Source organism: Oreochromis niloticus, linkage group LG7 (genome assembly GCF_001858045.2).
Source record: "Oreochromis niloticus isolate F11D_XX linkage group LG7, O_niloticus_UMD_NMBU, whole genome shotgun sequence".
Lineage (NCBI taxonomy): Eukaryota > Metazoa > Chordata > Actinopteri > Cichliformes > Cichlidae > Oreochromis > Oreochromis niloticus.
In genome coordinates, this window is record NC_031972.2 from 30,611,896 (window position 1) to 30,626,788 (window position 14,893).

Below are 14,893 nucleotides of genomic sequence, written 5' to 3' on the forward strand. Positions count from 1 at the left end.
AAGCTCGACCGGGTCAATAAATTTAAGTGTGTTTAATTTAAGAGTAAGTTAGATGGTGGATTGAAGCCAGTTTTATTAATGACTTTTATTGCTCATTTATAATGTAAATCAAAGACTGTGCTGTGAAAATGTATCCAGGTGATATATCGAGAAATGCTTTTGGAAAAGGTATTTTAGAAAAATGTAATAATTGTCTCCAGTCATTAATAAATCCAGTTCTGTGAATATATGACTCACATAAAGTCTTCATGATACGTTTGTGGGGTGGCTAAAAGGATGGCTACAGTTTAGTTTAGCCAACCCTTAGCCAACCCCTTTAGGCCAACCCTTTACTCTGCTCCTGGGTGCAACAGCTCCTAAAAAGCAATGACTCACTTTGGTTTCAAATAAAACAACTTAGTTTTGTTACCGACTGACAAAGTAACATTACAAGACACTGCTGGACGTTAAATGGTAAATGGGACTGATACTCATACAGTACCTTTTGACTCATTAGAGGAATCAAAGCGTTTCTACTGTAAGTGTCATTCACCCAATCATACACAGCAACATGGGGTTTAGCATCTTGCCCAAGAATACTTCAGCATGCAGACTGGAGTATGGATCGATCCACCAATATTTGCAGTTTAACTGCTACTCATGTGCTCCTCCTTATATTGTACAATTGATGTCATGCATATATGTACGTAAGATACTAGAATTTCTAAAAACTTAAAAATATCAGTATTTAATGTCACAGGGAAAACCTGAGTCCACATCATTTTAATTTGTAGGTACTCAGTAGATAAATATAACAAGGCAACTAAGACGAATGACAAGTACACAGCGCTGTGAGAGAACAAGAGGAGGCGGTGCTATGCTGGCAGTTGGTGTGTGTGTGTGAGTGTGTCTGCACGTCGGCTTGCTGTTGGAGCATAACTGGCATCAGCCCATTAATACTGTGAAAAATAAGTGATGACAGCTTAGAATATTCAGAACTGACATACAATGAAAAAATCATTAGATTTTGATAACATCAGTTTGCGCGCAATTCCATTTGTAGTCATCAACTACAAAGATCGACTGAGGCACACATCTGCTCTCCAAATCACTTGCCCTGTTCAATTTTTGGGGAGAAAAAAAAGGAAAAAAATGAAACCAAAAGGGAAAATATATCTTCTATATTTGTGTCTTCATGGCAGGTTCCTCCTGCTAATGTCAGTTTTCAACGCTCGACAGCAAATAAGCTACTCAGCCGAAACACATTAAACAGCATGTACAAGTCACTCGGGTCTGTTGAGATGCTGCCGGGCTTCTTGCGCCTCAGCACCACTAACAACATGCTGTCTGCCCGTGACATGTAAGTTACAGTGCGAGTTTGATTACTTTCTCTCTCATTCCCCCTGGTGTAACAGCAGCAGGCGGCTGACAGACAAACACAGGAACAAGACTGACTTCAGCTGCCCTTTTCAGCCTTAGATGGTTATGTGCATTTATCTGGCATGCCTCCTATCCTGATGCAATAATAATATTGTTTACAATAATATTTTGAAATTTCGAGTCAGGTCAGTGCATTTGAAAACAAGAGATCAGTGCTAAAAGAGTAATAATAAAACAATACAACACATTAAAGTTATAGTAATGAAAAAAATAATCAGAGCTCTGTCTGGTTTAAAAGACAAGTTGTAAAAATTTGTTTTATAACAGTCCGAAGATTTTGCAGCAACTACTGTAAAAGAGACGATATCACTATATTTAAATCTGTACAATAGGACAACGAGGATTACCTGTTCAGTAGATAACAGTGAGTAACGTTTAAAGATCAGCGAGGTAGGTGCCAACCCATGTAATGACTTAAAAACGAACAATAAAATCTTAAAATCCAACATGGGTGAAATGCAGTGTTGTTTGCGTGTACCAGGTCAGAGTCCCACAGCAGCCTTTTAGACGAGCTGCAGTCGAGCAAGCAACAACTGACTGACACATGAATAGAGACTATTGCAGTAGTTACGCCGAGATGAAATGAAGGCATGAATAACCTTTTACAAAGTCTCTGAAGCAGAGAAACGGTTTCACCTTCACAAGTATTACTAAGTTGAAAGAAGCTAACTTTGACAGCAGCATTTATTTGTTCATCAAAAGAAAAAAACATTCTGCCGAGGATCAATCCCATGTTAAAGGTTTTTTGTTTGGATCCTTAAAGGATCGACGTTGTCAGGTCAAGGCTTTCCAAACGATGTTTCTGATCGTTTAAATTAAAAACACCTAGTGGCATCCAGAAACAAGCTACAATAATGTAATATAGCTGTTAAAAGAAAAGCATTATGCATATATTTTTTTAACCCAGTGGTTTATCTGATGGCAAACCGAGCAGAGCCTGAGCTCAGCAGAGGAAGCGGCAGATGAAGCTTGCAGGTACTTTTGCGTTTGTAGTGAACAATCTCGAACAGACCATATAAAGAAGCTATTTTCTCATATCGCAAAATCAATACAGTGAGATGCACTGTAAAGCAATATAATGAGACTTTTGGCATACAGCAAGTATTTTTGGCATGAAAACCGTGTGGGGGAGGAGCATAATAAAAAGATTTCAAATAGCTAGCTAATCTTCTCATGTGAATTCCAAAGCGAGACATCGACAAAGTATAACTAGCTATGCCGCAGACATAAGTTAGATAAACAATGTAAGTGCAAGGAAGTGAGAGAAAAATGAAATTGAAGCAATACCTTCAGTCCTCCACACTCTGCTGCTGACCCTTGGTCCACTCCAGTGATGTAAATACCCAAAGCGTATTCTGCTCCCCCTCGGATCATCAGACCCAGAGACCGGCCATCATCTAAAACCAGGTTGACCTATTTAACACAAAGGGAGAAACCAATAAAACAGGATGAATAAGGGTATAAATATCAGCATTTTAAATGACACTGCAGTCTCAATTGTTTTCCTTGCTGCCAGATTTGCTCATGGTGTCAGGCTGCTCACATTGAAATGAAGTTGTGAAACACAATGCATGGAGCAAATGACAGCCCTGCTCTGAGATGGGATTTAAGAGCAAGGAGATGAAGAATTTCAGGAGCTACTTAGATGCGGTGAGTCAGCACCAGTAATGGGGGAGTCAGAATCTGTTTTGATTAGAGGAACGGCTCTCTGAATTGGTCAATCACTTTGTTCACAAGGCTCATCCGTGTCATTTCCTCTGATAAGCAGCATGGACAATATCGGACACAGTTTGAATTCAAATAAACCACCACAGGAATTATTGGGGGACTACAAGATATCTCTGCTACACCACCCAATTAAAGTACTTCTGCAGGGAGTGAGTGATATGTAGACGATGTACTGTGCATGACTAATCCGGTGCTTCCCTTAAACTTGTTTTCAAAAGATATTCCACTAGAACCACAGCGTCTATTCGGTTTGTGGCCTGGAGAACAGAATTTACCGTGAAGCAAACACAAATGTTTCGATTGTTTTGACATTTTTACTATTATTCTGTGCTTGGTTTCGAGGTAGTGAAAAAATGTTAACCACACATGTATCACACATGCGGAGAGGAAATTACTTTAAATATGTTGTAAATTTTTGGATTGGCCTTACTTTTAGGCATATAGTCAAACAGATATCTGTATTCAGAGCTATGTATACTCTGGAGATGCTATGTTATAAAGAAGTATAAATATAAATGTGTCCATTTTCTTATACTTGTATACTACAGTGTATGTACAAGCAATCACAAAAGCCCAAACTTCAGACTGTTGTAAATGTTTATTTTAGATATTTTCTCTATTTTTTTTAAACAGTATGATGTAACTGAAGGGGGGTATGCTTAATATATCATGTAATCTCAGGCATTTTAAGATAAAGATTATCTTGAAATGCGAATCAGGCAATACTCAAGTAGAGTCGTTGAGTAAAATTATGGACCTGGAAATGAGCATAATAGTTCCCCTTTAATATGGCACTTTTACCCCAGGTTATATACAGTACTGCAGCTGTAGATATTAACCACCCAGCTGCTGCCCCATGACTTGGTTAGCAGAAGAGTTTGAAAGACTTAGGCGGTCCTATTTGCAGTCTGTGCAAGTGTAATGATGGGTTCATTCGACTGTTAAACTGCTTTATTGTAAACCCACTGTCAGGAATTCTAGCAGGGCATTGTTTAGTGCCTCTGGGTCATCTCATCAAGACTTTCCCTCAACTCCACGGCTATTTGCATTGGCCCTTGAGCCTCTACCTCACTTAATTAAGTAATCTTCTAATGTCAAAGGCATCTCTTATTTTATGACACACAACATTACATGCTAATGATTTTCAAATGTGATTCTACCCCAAAACAACAATAAAAAGATATTAGGAAAAAAAAAACTTCCCTCCTAGGCCCATTGTTTGCTCCATTTCCCCCCCCCTTTCTACTACTTTATACCAGAGCACTAAGCAATGCTTTTTAATAACATTAACAGTTGGTCAAGCTTACCCAGCTTGAACTTCGAAACACTCTGGTTTCTCTATATTTGCCATTAGCGGCTACTTGGATGAACCTAGGATTTGTAGAATATCTACATTTGGAAAGCAAAGAGACAACATCTAATTTTACTCTGTCCGCTTGGGGAGGCTCAGTATTGCTTAGCTATGCCAGACTTTAAATTGTACTTTTCTCCATCACAATGAGGCTCTTGATTACTTGGTTTGATCCCAGTGCAGCTGTCTGTTGCCAGATTTGAAACGAGGGATCAGTTGCACACTGGCGGCTACAAGATGGCACATATGCTAATATCTGTATTAAACAATGTCACTTTCATCCAAGTGATATACCCCTTGGCAAAGACTTGACATCTGGCGCAGAGGTTTTACTTTCATTCAGAGCATATTGCACTGTGGTCCTCCTTTTTAATAACAGCTATCTGCCTATCGGAGATAAGCGAGCCACCTTTGCTCACCTCTAGGAATATGCAGGCTTTCATGTTTTCTGTGACATTTATGCAGGACATGGAGCATAGTTTTAATTGCCAGATTCATTCTGCTTTTTCTGGCACAATATAGCAACTATTGGGGCACACTATATTTCCCAGCATCACTTTAATGCTTTGTCTGTCTAAAAGAAGTCCCAGTGTTCTAATGTTTCTGTTTTCTAAGCAATGGCCCTTGAGGCCTGTTCATTTGGGACAGACAAACGCAATCATGTGTGCAAGTTACACTATTTTACTGTATTGAGTGGAATTTGTAGGTACTGTATAAAAAGTTAAACTGTACCACTTCTCATTGATAACGCCATGCCAGCCATTCATTTGTTAAGTTTAACGTAAAGTTGGGTACTTAAATATTTGGACAAAAACCACAGTGGATTTTAAATCAAACAAACAAGATGTGGTTGAAATGCAGAGTTCCAGCTTCAATTCACTTTTAAATATAAGGATTTATTTTAATTCTTTGCAGTCAGTGACTGAAGTCTACAACCCATGGACATCATCAAATGTTATACATTTCCTCCCTCTAGATTCTCTGCCAGGCCTCACTGCAGCCACCTTTGATTGCTGTTTGTTTGTGGGCCTGTGTCTTTAGATTTTTCTTTACTAACTCAAAAGCACTACTGGGCTGAGATCAGTTGACTGACCAGGCCACTGAAGAAGATCCCATTTATTTGGCTTGAGAAAGTCTTGGGTTACATTTGCAGAATTTTCTTCTTCAGTATCCACTTGCACTGCCAAGCATCATCTGATCGTTTTGCAGCATATGATTGAATCTGAGCAGAGATTATAGCCCTGCATGCTTTAGAACTCATCCTGCTACTGCTATCATAAATCAGAGAGTGCAACTCTCCCCCAAAGGGCAAGGGCTATACTAAAACTTTGACGCTCTCTCCATGCCCATGCTCCATTTTTTTCATGGTCAACTTTGATCTTGGGCAGTAACAATGAACGTCAAGGTCAAATGGTTAGCTCACGTAGCTACTCATGTCCCCCAAGGCCTGTAATATTGTTGTGAAGTTTGAAGATGAGCCATAAAAAGTTGTGGGTAAAATATAAAGTTTTTACTGATTTTCACAGTTGATGTGACCTTGACCTGAGTTTCACTGAAATTAAATCAGATGGAGTTATTGGTATCTAACACAACATAAAATTTTGAAAAATTGTATTTTGAAAACCGTGGATACTAGATTGCTAACAAACAGACAAACAAACAGACTGATTACATAATGTCTCCCTTTGGGGGAAGAATTAACACTAAAGTCACCAATTCCACTGCAGCCATAAATGCATATAACACTGTCTCCACTATGTTTGACAGATGTTGTAGATTGTTTCAGATCATGAACTGTTCCCCTCGCTTTACTTTTCTCTTCCCATCACTCTGGTACAAGTTCGTTTTGGTTTCATCTGTAAAAATATGAATATATTTGTTTTTTGTTGTTGTTGTTTTTCACAGAACTGTGCCAGCTGTGATGTGTTTTTGGTCTATTCTGGCCTTTCTGCTTCTGACTATAACCACTGTTTTGCATCTTGTTGTGAACTCTCTCTATATACATTCATGCTCTTGGTGTTGCCTTGGCTAGATGTTGTGAAGGATTCTTAACCAGGGAAAGAGCTGATGATCACAGAATTCTTTCCATGGTCAACACAAAAAAATCTGTATTCGTCAATTTTCTGTGATGTTACTGAGCTGGCTGGTGTAAAACTTTTCCATTTTTAATTTATTTTAAAAATATTTTAAGTGCCAGGTTGCCTAAAGTTTTGCTATTTCTTTATAGGTTTATTTTACTTTTTCAAAATTTTACATTGAGTAACATTCTGAAATTTTTCCACAATTTGTAGACGCAGGTATTTGCAGATTCGTGCACATTTGTCCATGTTTACTTCTGAGAAACTCATAAATGCTCTTTTTATATCAAATTATGTTATTGACCTGTTGCCAATTAACCTAGTTACAAAATGTTCCTCCAGCTGTTTGTTTTTAGTTCAATAACATTTTAAGCCCTCTGTTGTTCCCATTTCAACCTTTTTTACAATGTGTTGCTGTCATCATATTCAAATTGACCAAATATTCATCCATCCATTTGCTTCCGCTTATCCTTTTTTAGGGTCATGGGGGGGGGCTGGAGCCTATCCCAGCTGTCTTAGGGCGAGAGGCGGGGTATACCGCATGTGCAAGTGCCTAATGTAACAAGTGACAAGTGATAAGTGGCATCATATGGCAGGAAGAAAATACCAAAATCAGACAAACCTGCAGCCAACAACAAAGTAATTCATTAATTTATTGCTGCATGGTTTGAATTATTTACTACCAAGAAGTTATGATCCTAAGTTAAACCTGAGCCTTAGCTGGCCAAACAGTGATTAATTTCTGAAGCATCAATATGAGTGTCTGCGGCACTCATACAAAGCCAGAGGCGTTTTGAAAACCATTAGTTTTTTAAAAAGTTAGATTGGAGACTTGCTACATTTTAATATAGCTAATAAAAAGCTGTACTACAGTAGAATGACAATAAAATACCACCTTCCCAAAGTAGTAAATGAGAGAGCATTGGATGTTTTAAGAAATTTGCCAATAAAAAGCAAAGCCATACATGTACTGTCCGGCTGCTACAAAGCAACTTTCAATAGTTGTGGTATTGATACAAAGCACCTGATTGGAGTTGGATGCCGTTCACTTACAAATTCATACATTACAAATTAATGAATGATTAGTAGGCTTCAGATGATCCAAAAGGGGAACAGTTCTGTCATTATCAGAACAGCTGTGGATCAAAGGAACTCTAGCTTGCATAATTCAGAGCATGGTCTCACCCACAGACTAGAGAGCTGAATGAAGCAATTCCAAAAGAAAATAAACTTAACTGAGACATATTTTCTAACATATTTCTAACTCCATCCTATGCAGACATATCATGACTCAAAATTAATGATATCAGAAATAGAAACTAGAATTTCAAAGAACTGCCAAACACTATTTAGTACTGGATTAATATTTGCTCATCTGCAATGCAGAGCTGAAGTCTGCATTAATAGAGCTGAAGCGGTTAAGATTAATATGTAGCTCTTAGGTGCTAAAAAATTGAAAGTTCTAGTGCAATAAATCTTTTAAACAGCTCTGATAGCTCCTTCCCTGCAGGTCATGAGGTGATGAGAGCGTAAGGTTTTACGGCACTCGAGGTCCAATTATTTTTATCGTTTAAGTTTTTAATTTTAGCATCCAGTGTTATACATTTCTTTTACTGTGCCTAAAGTTAGCCGGCTCACACAACCAAACTTAAAACCAACTCCCATTAAAATTCAGCATCTGAAACATATCTTTTCAAATTTATTCAACCTGTTTTTAAATAGACTGTCTCATTTTAGGAAGGTTAGAAATTACAAGGTAGGACTAATAATTATCCAGTGGCTGTATTTGTCCAGTCAGGTGATAAAATGGTTAAAGTTCAGCCTCATGATTATTGTTCTCTAAGGTCAGTTAATTGAACTCTATGAATATGTAGGATGGATGGAGGATGAAGCCTTTTTTTTTAGCTGTCACTGGATTAGAGCTGGGGTACACTGTGAACTGGTCGCCACCCCATCAGAAGGCTAACCCAGTGCAATAGACAACCTTTTCTCCTCACATTCTCACAAACGGCCAATTTAGAATTTCACCAGTTAACCTAACAGGCATGACTTGGGGAAGAAGCTGGGGTTCCCTGTGAGAAAACATGCAGTCACAAGAACATGCATTATAACGCCACACAAAAAGGCCTCTGCACGACATTTTTCTGCAATTCTGGGATGTGATCAAATAGTCAGTTTTGCTTAGGAAGGTTCCTAAATACAAATAGTTGACAAGCAGTGCAGGTCGTGTAAATGTTAATTACCAGTGAGTCTTCATTTCATGCTATAATGTGCTGATATGTTCTGAACAAACTGTTAAACCCACAGATTAACTATAGCCATTATGCCGCAGTAATGCAGTCTGCCTGTTATGAAGATCAGAGTGAGCTTAAAGTTTACTATAATTCAGCTTGCATTAGTTATGTGCTGAGTGTTGCTGCATTGCCAGCATTTAGGATTATAATTAATTATTTTGCTTCAGTCACAGAGGCTGAAAGGAGCAATAAAGGCAGGAGTTACCCTGCATCATGTCTATAGTGGGAAGAGTGTGGGGGACAGGATAAATGACAAACATTTCACTTCACTTTACACATTCCCTTTCTAAAAATTCTAGCCTTGATAATAACGTCACCAGTTCATCTGAGTTTATAAAGCCTGCGTCAAGCAAGACAACAAGAATAAAGTATCTAAAATGGGCTATGGGACATTGTCATTTCCGCACTGCAGACAAATGTCAAAAATACCTACTGTCACTTTATTAAACGGTGTACTCTAAGTGGAGTCGGATCCTCGGATCCTCTTCTCTTTTCCTAAGTGTATGAATCTTCTTGCTGTTTTTTGTTGAGGTCAAGCGAAACTGACAGGGACTTCAGAGAAAAACATCAAGTTGTGCCTCAAAGGACTCAAGTAAGAGTTAAACAGAGTGGGCATCGGAGTCCAAACAAAGCAGTGCTGCACAGGGACTCGTTGATCTGTATCAGTACAGTGAAAAACCTTCCCTAAAGTGAATACTCCCATCTCAGTCTTAAACCTTGTTCACAGCATGAGGTCTCTTCCAGAGGCAAATTTTTAGTCTGTGCCACTGGAGGAAGTCAAATAGGATTGTTTTTGTGAAATCTATGAGATGTTTGATGATTTATGTATCAAATGCTTTGACTTTGTTACTTACTTTAGCAGCACAAAATGTAGCCTTAGCATACACCATTAATTTTTGGGGTGCATTCTTCTGCCCCTTCAAACATACAGGTCAATATAGAGCATCTCTCTAGAAGTTCTGTGGATGTCTGTGTGCAAGACAGGTGCAGAACACCGGCAGGCTATCAGTTAACTGTGCATTTAATTGAAAGTTTCTCATTGGGAACAATGTTGGTGAACTGCTTGTCAAAGCAAACGATTCTTGTTGTTGTTACCGCATACTGTCCAAAACCTATTAAAAAGATATCATAATAAATGACAGTTTGGCTTCTTTCTGACCAACGCTGAAACTAAAAACGTTTTGAAGGCTTCTTTGCTCCAATCAGTGCATGTAGTGTAGTGTAATAGTAAACTTATAGTAAATACAGGCTGTTAAAAGTACAATGTAGGAACTAATTTCTATTTTTCTAAAAAGGCATTTTTGGTCTAGTTTAATGCTTTGCATGTAAGGTCTCTACCTTCTTCTCATCCCCTTCCTGCAGTAGCTGCATGTTGCTTCGGCGCTGACTGTCAGTTCTTCTCAGAGTGGCGCTGCGATGCTCAGGCAGGTCAGGAGGAGGGGACACGCTTCGACCCTGAGGGTCAACCCAGGTATAAACGTGGTTGGTGACATAGCCGCCTGGAATGCGACCAACTGAACGCACTGAGAGGCAAAGCTTTTTACTTCCCTTGAGCACCTGAGGAGAAGAAAAGAGAGCGGAGGAGAGTAAATTGAGACCAACTAAAAATAAAAAATAAAAATTTGCTTTTCAGTATGTGCTTGAGTTGAAGGAGCAAAGTATACTCGCATATCTACACTTGAGTCAATTTAATGTGATTCGACAAAGCCAAAACATACTCCCACACGCAAACATCCATGGTTATAAAATCAGTGTGAGGGCTTAGAAGAAGATATTGAAGTGAGAGACAACACACAAAAAAAATCAAGCTGAAACGAATGTTTGGTAGAAAATTAAAGATTGCAGAGAGAAACGGCCAATATTTGGAATGCTTTTCTAATATCCAAAAACCCCAAATGACCAAACAGCACCACCACCCACACACACAAACAACAACACTTCTAACACATTTCTACAGAAGATTGCTGTTGGCTGTGCCTCATTGCCTTCTGATAGCTTGCCATATGTGCAATCCCTCTGCAGATCGATGCATTCCCATGTGCCTCGTGGTCTGGAGGAATCAAGCTGAATAGGGTTGAATCTCTTAATGATCAAAAACTCCTTGTGTACCACCAACACAAAAGGACTCTCGACTTTCATTTCATACTAACGATACACACACTGTTGATTTTTAAAACAGATACTGCAACAGTCTCAAGATTTGTGAAATACTCGCTCAGTACAGAGCTAGAGTCCAAGACTGTCACAACAAAGACCACACCACAACGTGCTAAAAGACTTCCCAAAGTTCCTCTTTGTCAGGAATCCAATTTAATTTGTTACAGTGTCCCTCCATTCTCTTCTTTAGTGAGCTACAATTAAGCTACCCCTCCCATCAATCTTTATTCATTTGTCTTCTCGCTACAGTTCTTGCAAGGAACTACTAAATGCTTCTGTTGAAATGCCTATTAACATATGCTCCGAGCGACAACTAAAATCATTACTTGTCAGAGTGCTGTGGATTGCAACGGAGGCCCATCTCTTTGAGCACAACAACCCGACTGAATCAATTTCACAATTTTGATTTGTGCTGAGAGATAATAACTTCAATTCTGAGGCAACAAAACCCTGTCAGCAGTGAAGATGCCTGATTGTATTGCCATGCCTTTGAGCACTCTCTCCCTCTTTCACCTCCTGCTCCCTTTCCGGGCGGCATCAATGCAGAACTGTAGATAAACATACATAGCAGATAAGTTGAGTAACACATGAGCAGTTGCCTTGCTAGCTGCCTTAAAGCTAAAAGCAAAGAAGGGAGAAATGTGTGCATATAACATCCAAGCAAAACCACAAACTGCATGAAGGAGAAAGGGAAAATTGCATGTCTTCGTGATTAACTGCGTCAATTATGACTGTGGTAACGTCAAAAACAATCTCCTTGTTTTGAGCAATGCATATTGTCACCAGAACTTGAAATGTGTTGCATCCGTCTGAGCCAGAAGACATCACCAGGGGGTCCTAGGAATCAAAACATAATCACGATGGAAGGCTGATACTGAAAAAAGCAAATAAACTTCATTCATTGTTTAGTCAGCATTGGCATTCCCATTGCTGGATCCATTAATAATCTAACAGCACAAAACTAGTAAATTAATTTTTATTACCTACAAGCATGGTGAAATAAGTAGGAGTCACTATATATTACTCTAGAACTGGGACACAGCTATAATTACAACTATAGTTATTATAGAGGAGGATAGAAATTTGTATTGCATGGTGATTAAATCACTGCAGAACCTTTAAAAATTAATTCAGGGCTTTGAACGTACTGCACCATCTATAATCTAAAGCGGTTAATTATAGTTGCAAAAAAATGTTTTTTGGGATGAAGATTTCTGCACTGATTATTCATAAAATGTGGTCTGATTTTCATCTAAGTCACGATTATAAACAAACAACCTTTGACTAATATTACAACACGCCAACAGCTGTACTTTTCAGGTCGTCATTAACACGCTGAATAATCGCACACAGAGATAGTTGAAGTATGTGAAACTGTGATAATCAGTCAAATAAAGTTGGAGTCAGATGTTTCACTTAAGAAGATGGGACTGCAAGTATTAGATGTGCATACAAAGTCTTGGTATTGACAGTTGGTTGATGAACGTGACCTTACAAATAGCTTTACATAGATGCATTATGCTGGAAAATGATAGTAAAACATTTCTTAAGATCTGGCTATTTAGTACTTTGCAATAACACAAATGGAAATTCGGCACTCTCTCTTAGGATTGGTCATCTTCCAAGGATTGCATCAAGAGCAGAATGTGCAATCCTGAAATAGGAAAAAATGCACATGAGGGTAACAAGAAAATTAGAGATACAGTTAAAGTTTTTGGCAATACAAAAGCCTATGTAGCCTTAGTACTGTGTGACCACACCAAAACCTTATGCATACTGAAATATTACAGCCACAGTAGGGCAAACAGCAGTTAGATAGTGGCATGATCAAAATTATTGTGACTGTATGCAATGAACTTGCAATCTTGTTGTTTTGAAATGGTTGCTTTAAAGATGCGAACCATGTCTGCAACCACTCGCAGTCAGCTGCAGTCTTTAAATCGACTTTAGCCCATTAAGACAGTGATAAAAACAGAAATGTTTGCTATCAGTTTTAGTCAATTAAAGACCATCTGTTTGTAATACTATGGCAATTAACTGTGAGAAATCAGTGAAATATGGGAGTCTGCTGCCATCCGCTGCAGTTCTGTTACCATCTAAGCACACTCATGTTAAATAGAAATTCACATTAACTACTCAGATTTAAAATTTACCCAAAACCTTGTAGATTAGAAACAGAAATTCCTCCACAAACAGAGAAATACTTGCTTCAGGACGGCAACTTAACTGCAAAGTGACGTAGGTGCTCAGTAGCCTTGCTTGTTGTTAGGAACATAACCAGAAAGTTGGCAACAAGTTGAATCAAGATGCATAGACTGACTCAGACTGGTTGCAATGTATCTGCAATCTTGGCAATTATAAATTAAACAGCAGGTATTGCACACTTCACATCTGATCAAGGCAGTTGGTCATCACGACTACTTGTAATAGCAAAATCACTGCAATCACCAACTAATACTACTTTTCGTAGTTGTAAGGAGTCTGCTATCCTATTTTATACTTTAGTGTGAGCATTGTGGTGGTATGAATACAGTTTAGGGCTGTTTTTGCATTGGGTTTGCTGTGGCAGTCTCATATGTAAGCAGCTATGAAACATCTGGCCACCTGTAGATTCTCCTTTAGCACCAACAACCTACAAGATACAAAAATCAAGTGTTTACTTATCTATCCAGCCTGTAAGTGATGATTAAACTGCTTGTTTTTTGTTAGTTTAGTCAGATTTTGTTTTTCAATAACTGACTTAGATGAAGATCCTGATTCCAAAGGCTTTAAAAACTTTTTGTTCTAACTGTGACACACTTTTGTGGCTTTTTTTTGCAGTGATTGCTTGGTCCAGGGGTAGACTGGTTTCCTTTTCCAACCAGCATGCACACAGCCTCTCTTTGATTTATAGCTCCACGCAGGCGCTATCATTGTGTGTGCTGGTCTGAGAATCTTGACTGCATTTAGAGGAAATAGAGGGGGAAGGCAAATGAGCAGTGTTTAGACACAATGAGAAGAGGGAGAGCAGGGCGTTAGGGTAACATGACACACAAGGAGAAAACGGGAAGATGGAGGGTAATGGAGGTAGCGGTGGGAGGGCAGCAGGTTTAACAGGCTCTCTCGTCCTGTGAATAAGAAGCAGCAGTAATCAACAAAGCAGCTGGGGTACACTGGTCCTAATGCCTCATCCCTGGTTGAAAGTGCTGATAGTGACACCGGGCTGATGAAGCTCACCACTGCTTCCGAAGCAGAACAAAAACCGTTAGGAAAATAATGGAATATATAGTAGGGGATAATCAGAAACGGCAACGGTAGGTGAACCGCTTTCAGACAATGCCATACTCTCACGGGAGTCCAGGCAATCCATTTCATACGCAGAAGCTTACTGCACAAAGCCTGGCTGCAGAGACCAACCACTTCCATCTCTTAGAAATGCACGGTTCTATACTGCAGGAGGTTTGTGGCAGGAAAATTACTGACTAAGAAATTACTTAGGAGGTCTGAGGAGTCAAACTATAAAGCCTGGTTATATCGTGGCTATTAAATGGTCCCTATGGTATTGTAAATAATTTTCAACTGGGATAGCTAAAGCTCCAAAAACACACTAAACACAAATCCCTTGATTATGTTCTATGCCTCTTATATGCCATTACTACAAGTTATGCAAATACTTGTTCCTCAATTAGATTTATAACGGTAAAATCTTTAAATACATTTAAATAAAAAATGATCGTTATGAGGTTCTAGCAACATCACCTTTAACTCTGCCCATTTGTGGTGCAGCAGCAGTTTTACAATATAGACCCACACAGTGTTAAACCACGCAATAAACATGGGGATAGTGAAGACTGGATATACTATGGTTCCACAACTATTAGTTAAGA

The 14,893-nt window shown here is 38.8% G+C and overlaps 1 protein-coding gene across 6 annotated transcripts in view; it reads right to left on the reverse strand.

Moving 5' to 3' along the window:
• The window catches only part of whrna (whirlin a), a 186,401-nt gene that overhangs the window by 96,337 nt on the left and 75,171 nt on the right, over positions 1 to 14,893 (reverse strand). For all 6 annotated transcript variants that reach the window (XR_002059577.2, XM_019354423.2, XM_019354421.2 and 3 more), the window contains exons 2-3: positions 10,209 to 10,427; positions 2,707 to 2,832 (exon numbers count right to left, since the gene is read on the reverse strand). Coding sequence is in view for 5 of the 6 variants with exons in the window: in XM_019354423.2 (XP_019209968.1) it covers positions 2,707 to 2,832; positions 10,209 to 10,427 (345 nt within the window). In the remaining variant the exon portion in view is untranslated. The remainder of the gene's footprint in view (positions 1 to 2,706; positions 2,833 to 10,208; positions 10,428 to 14,893) is intronic.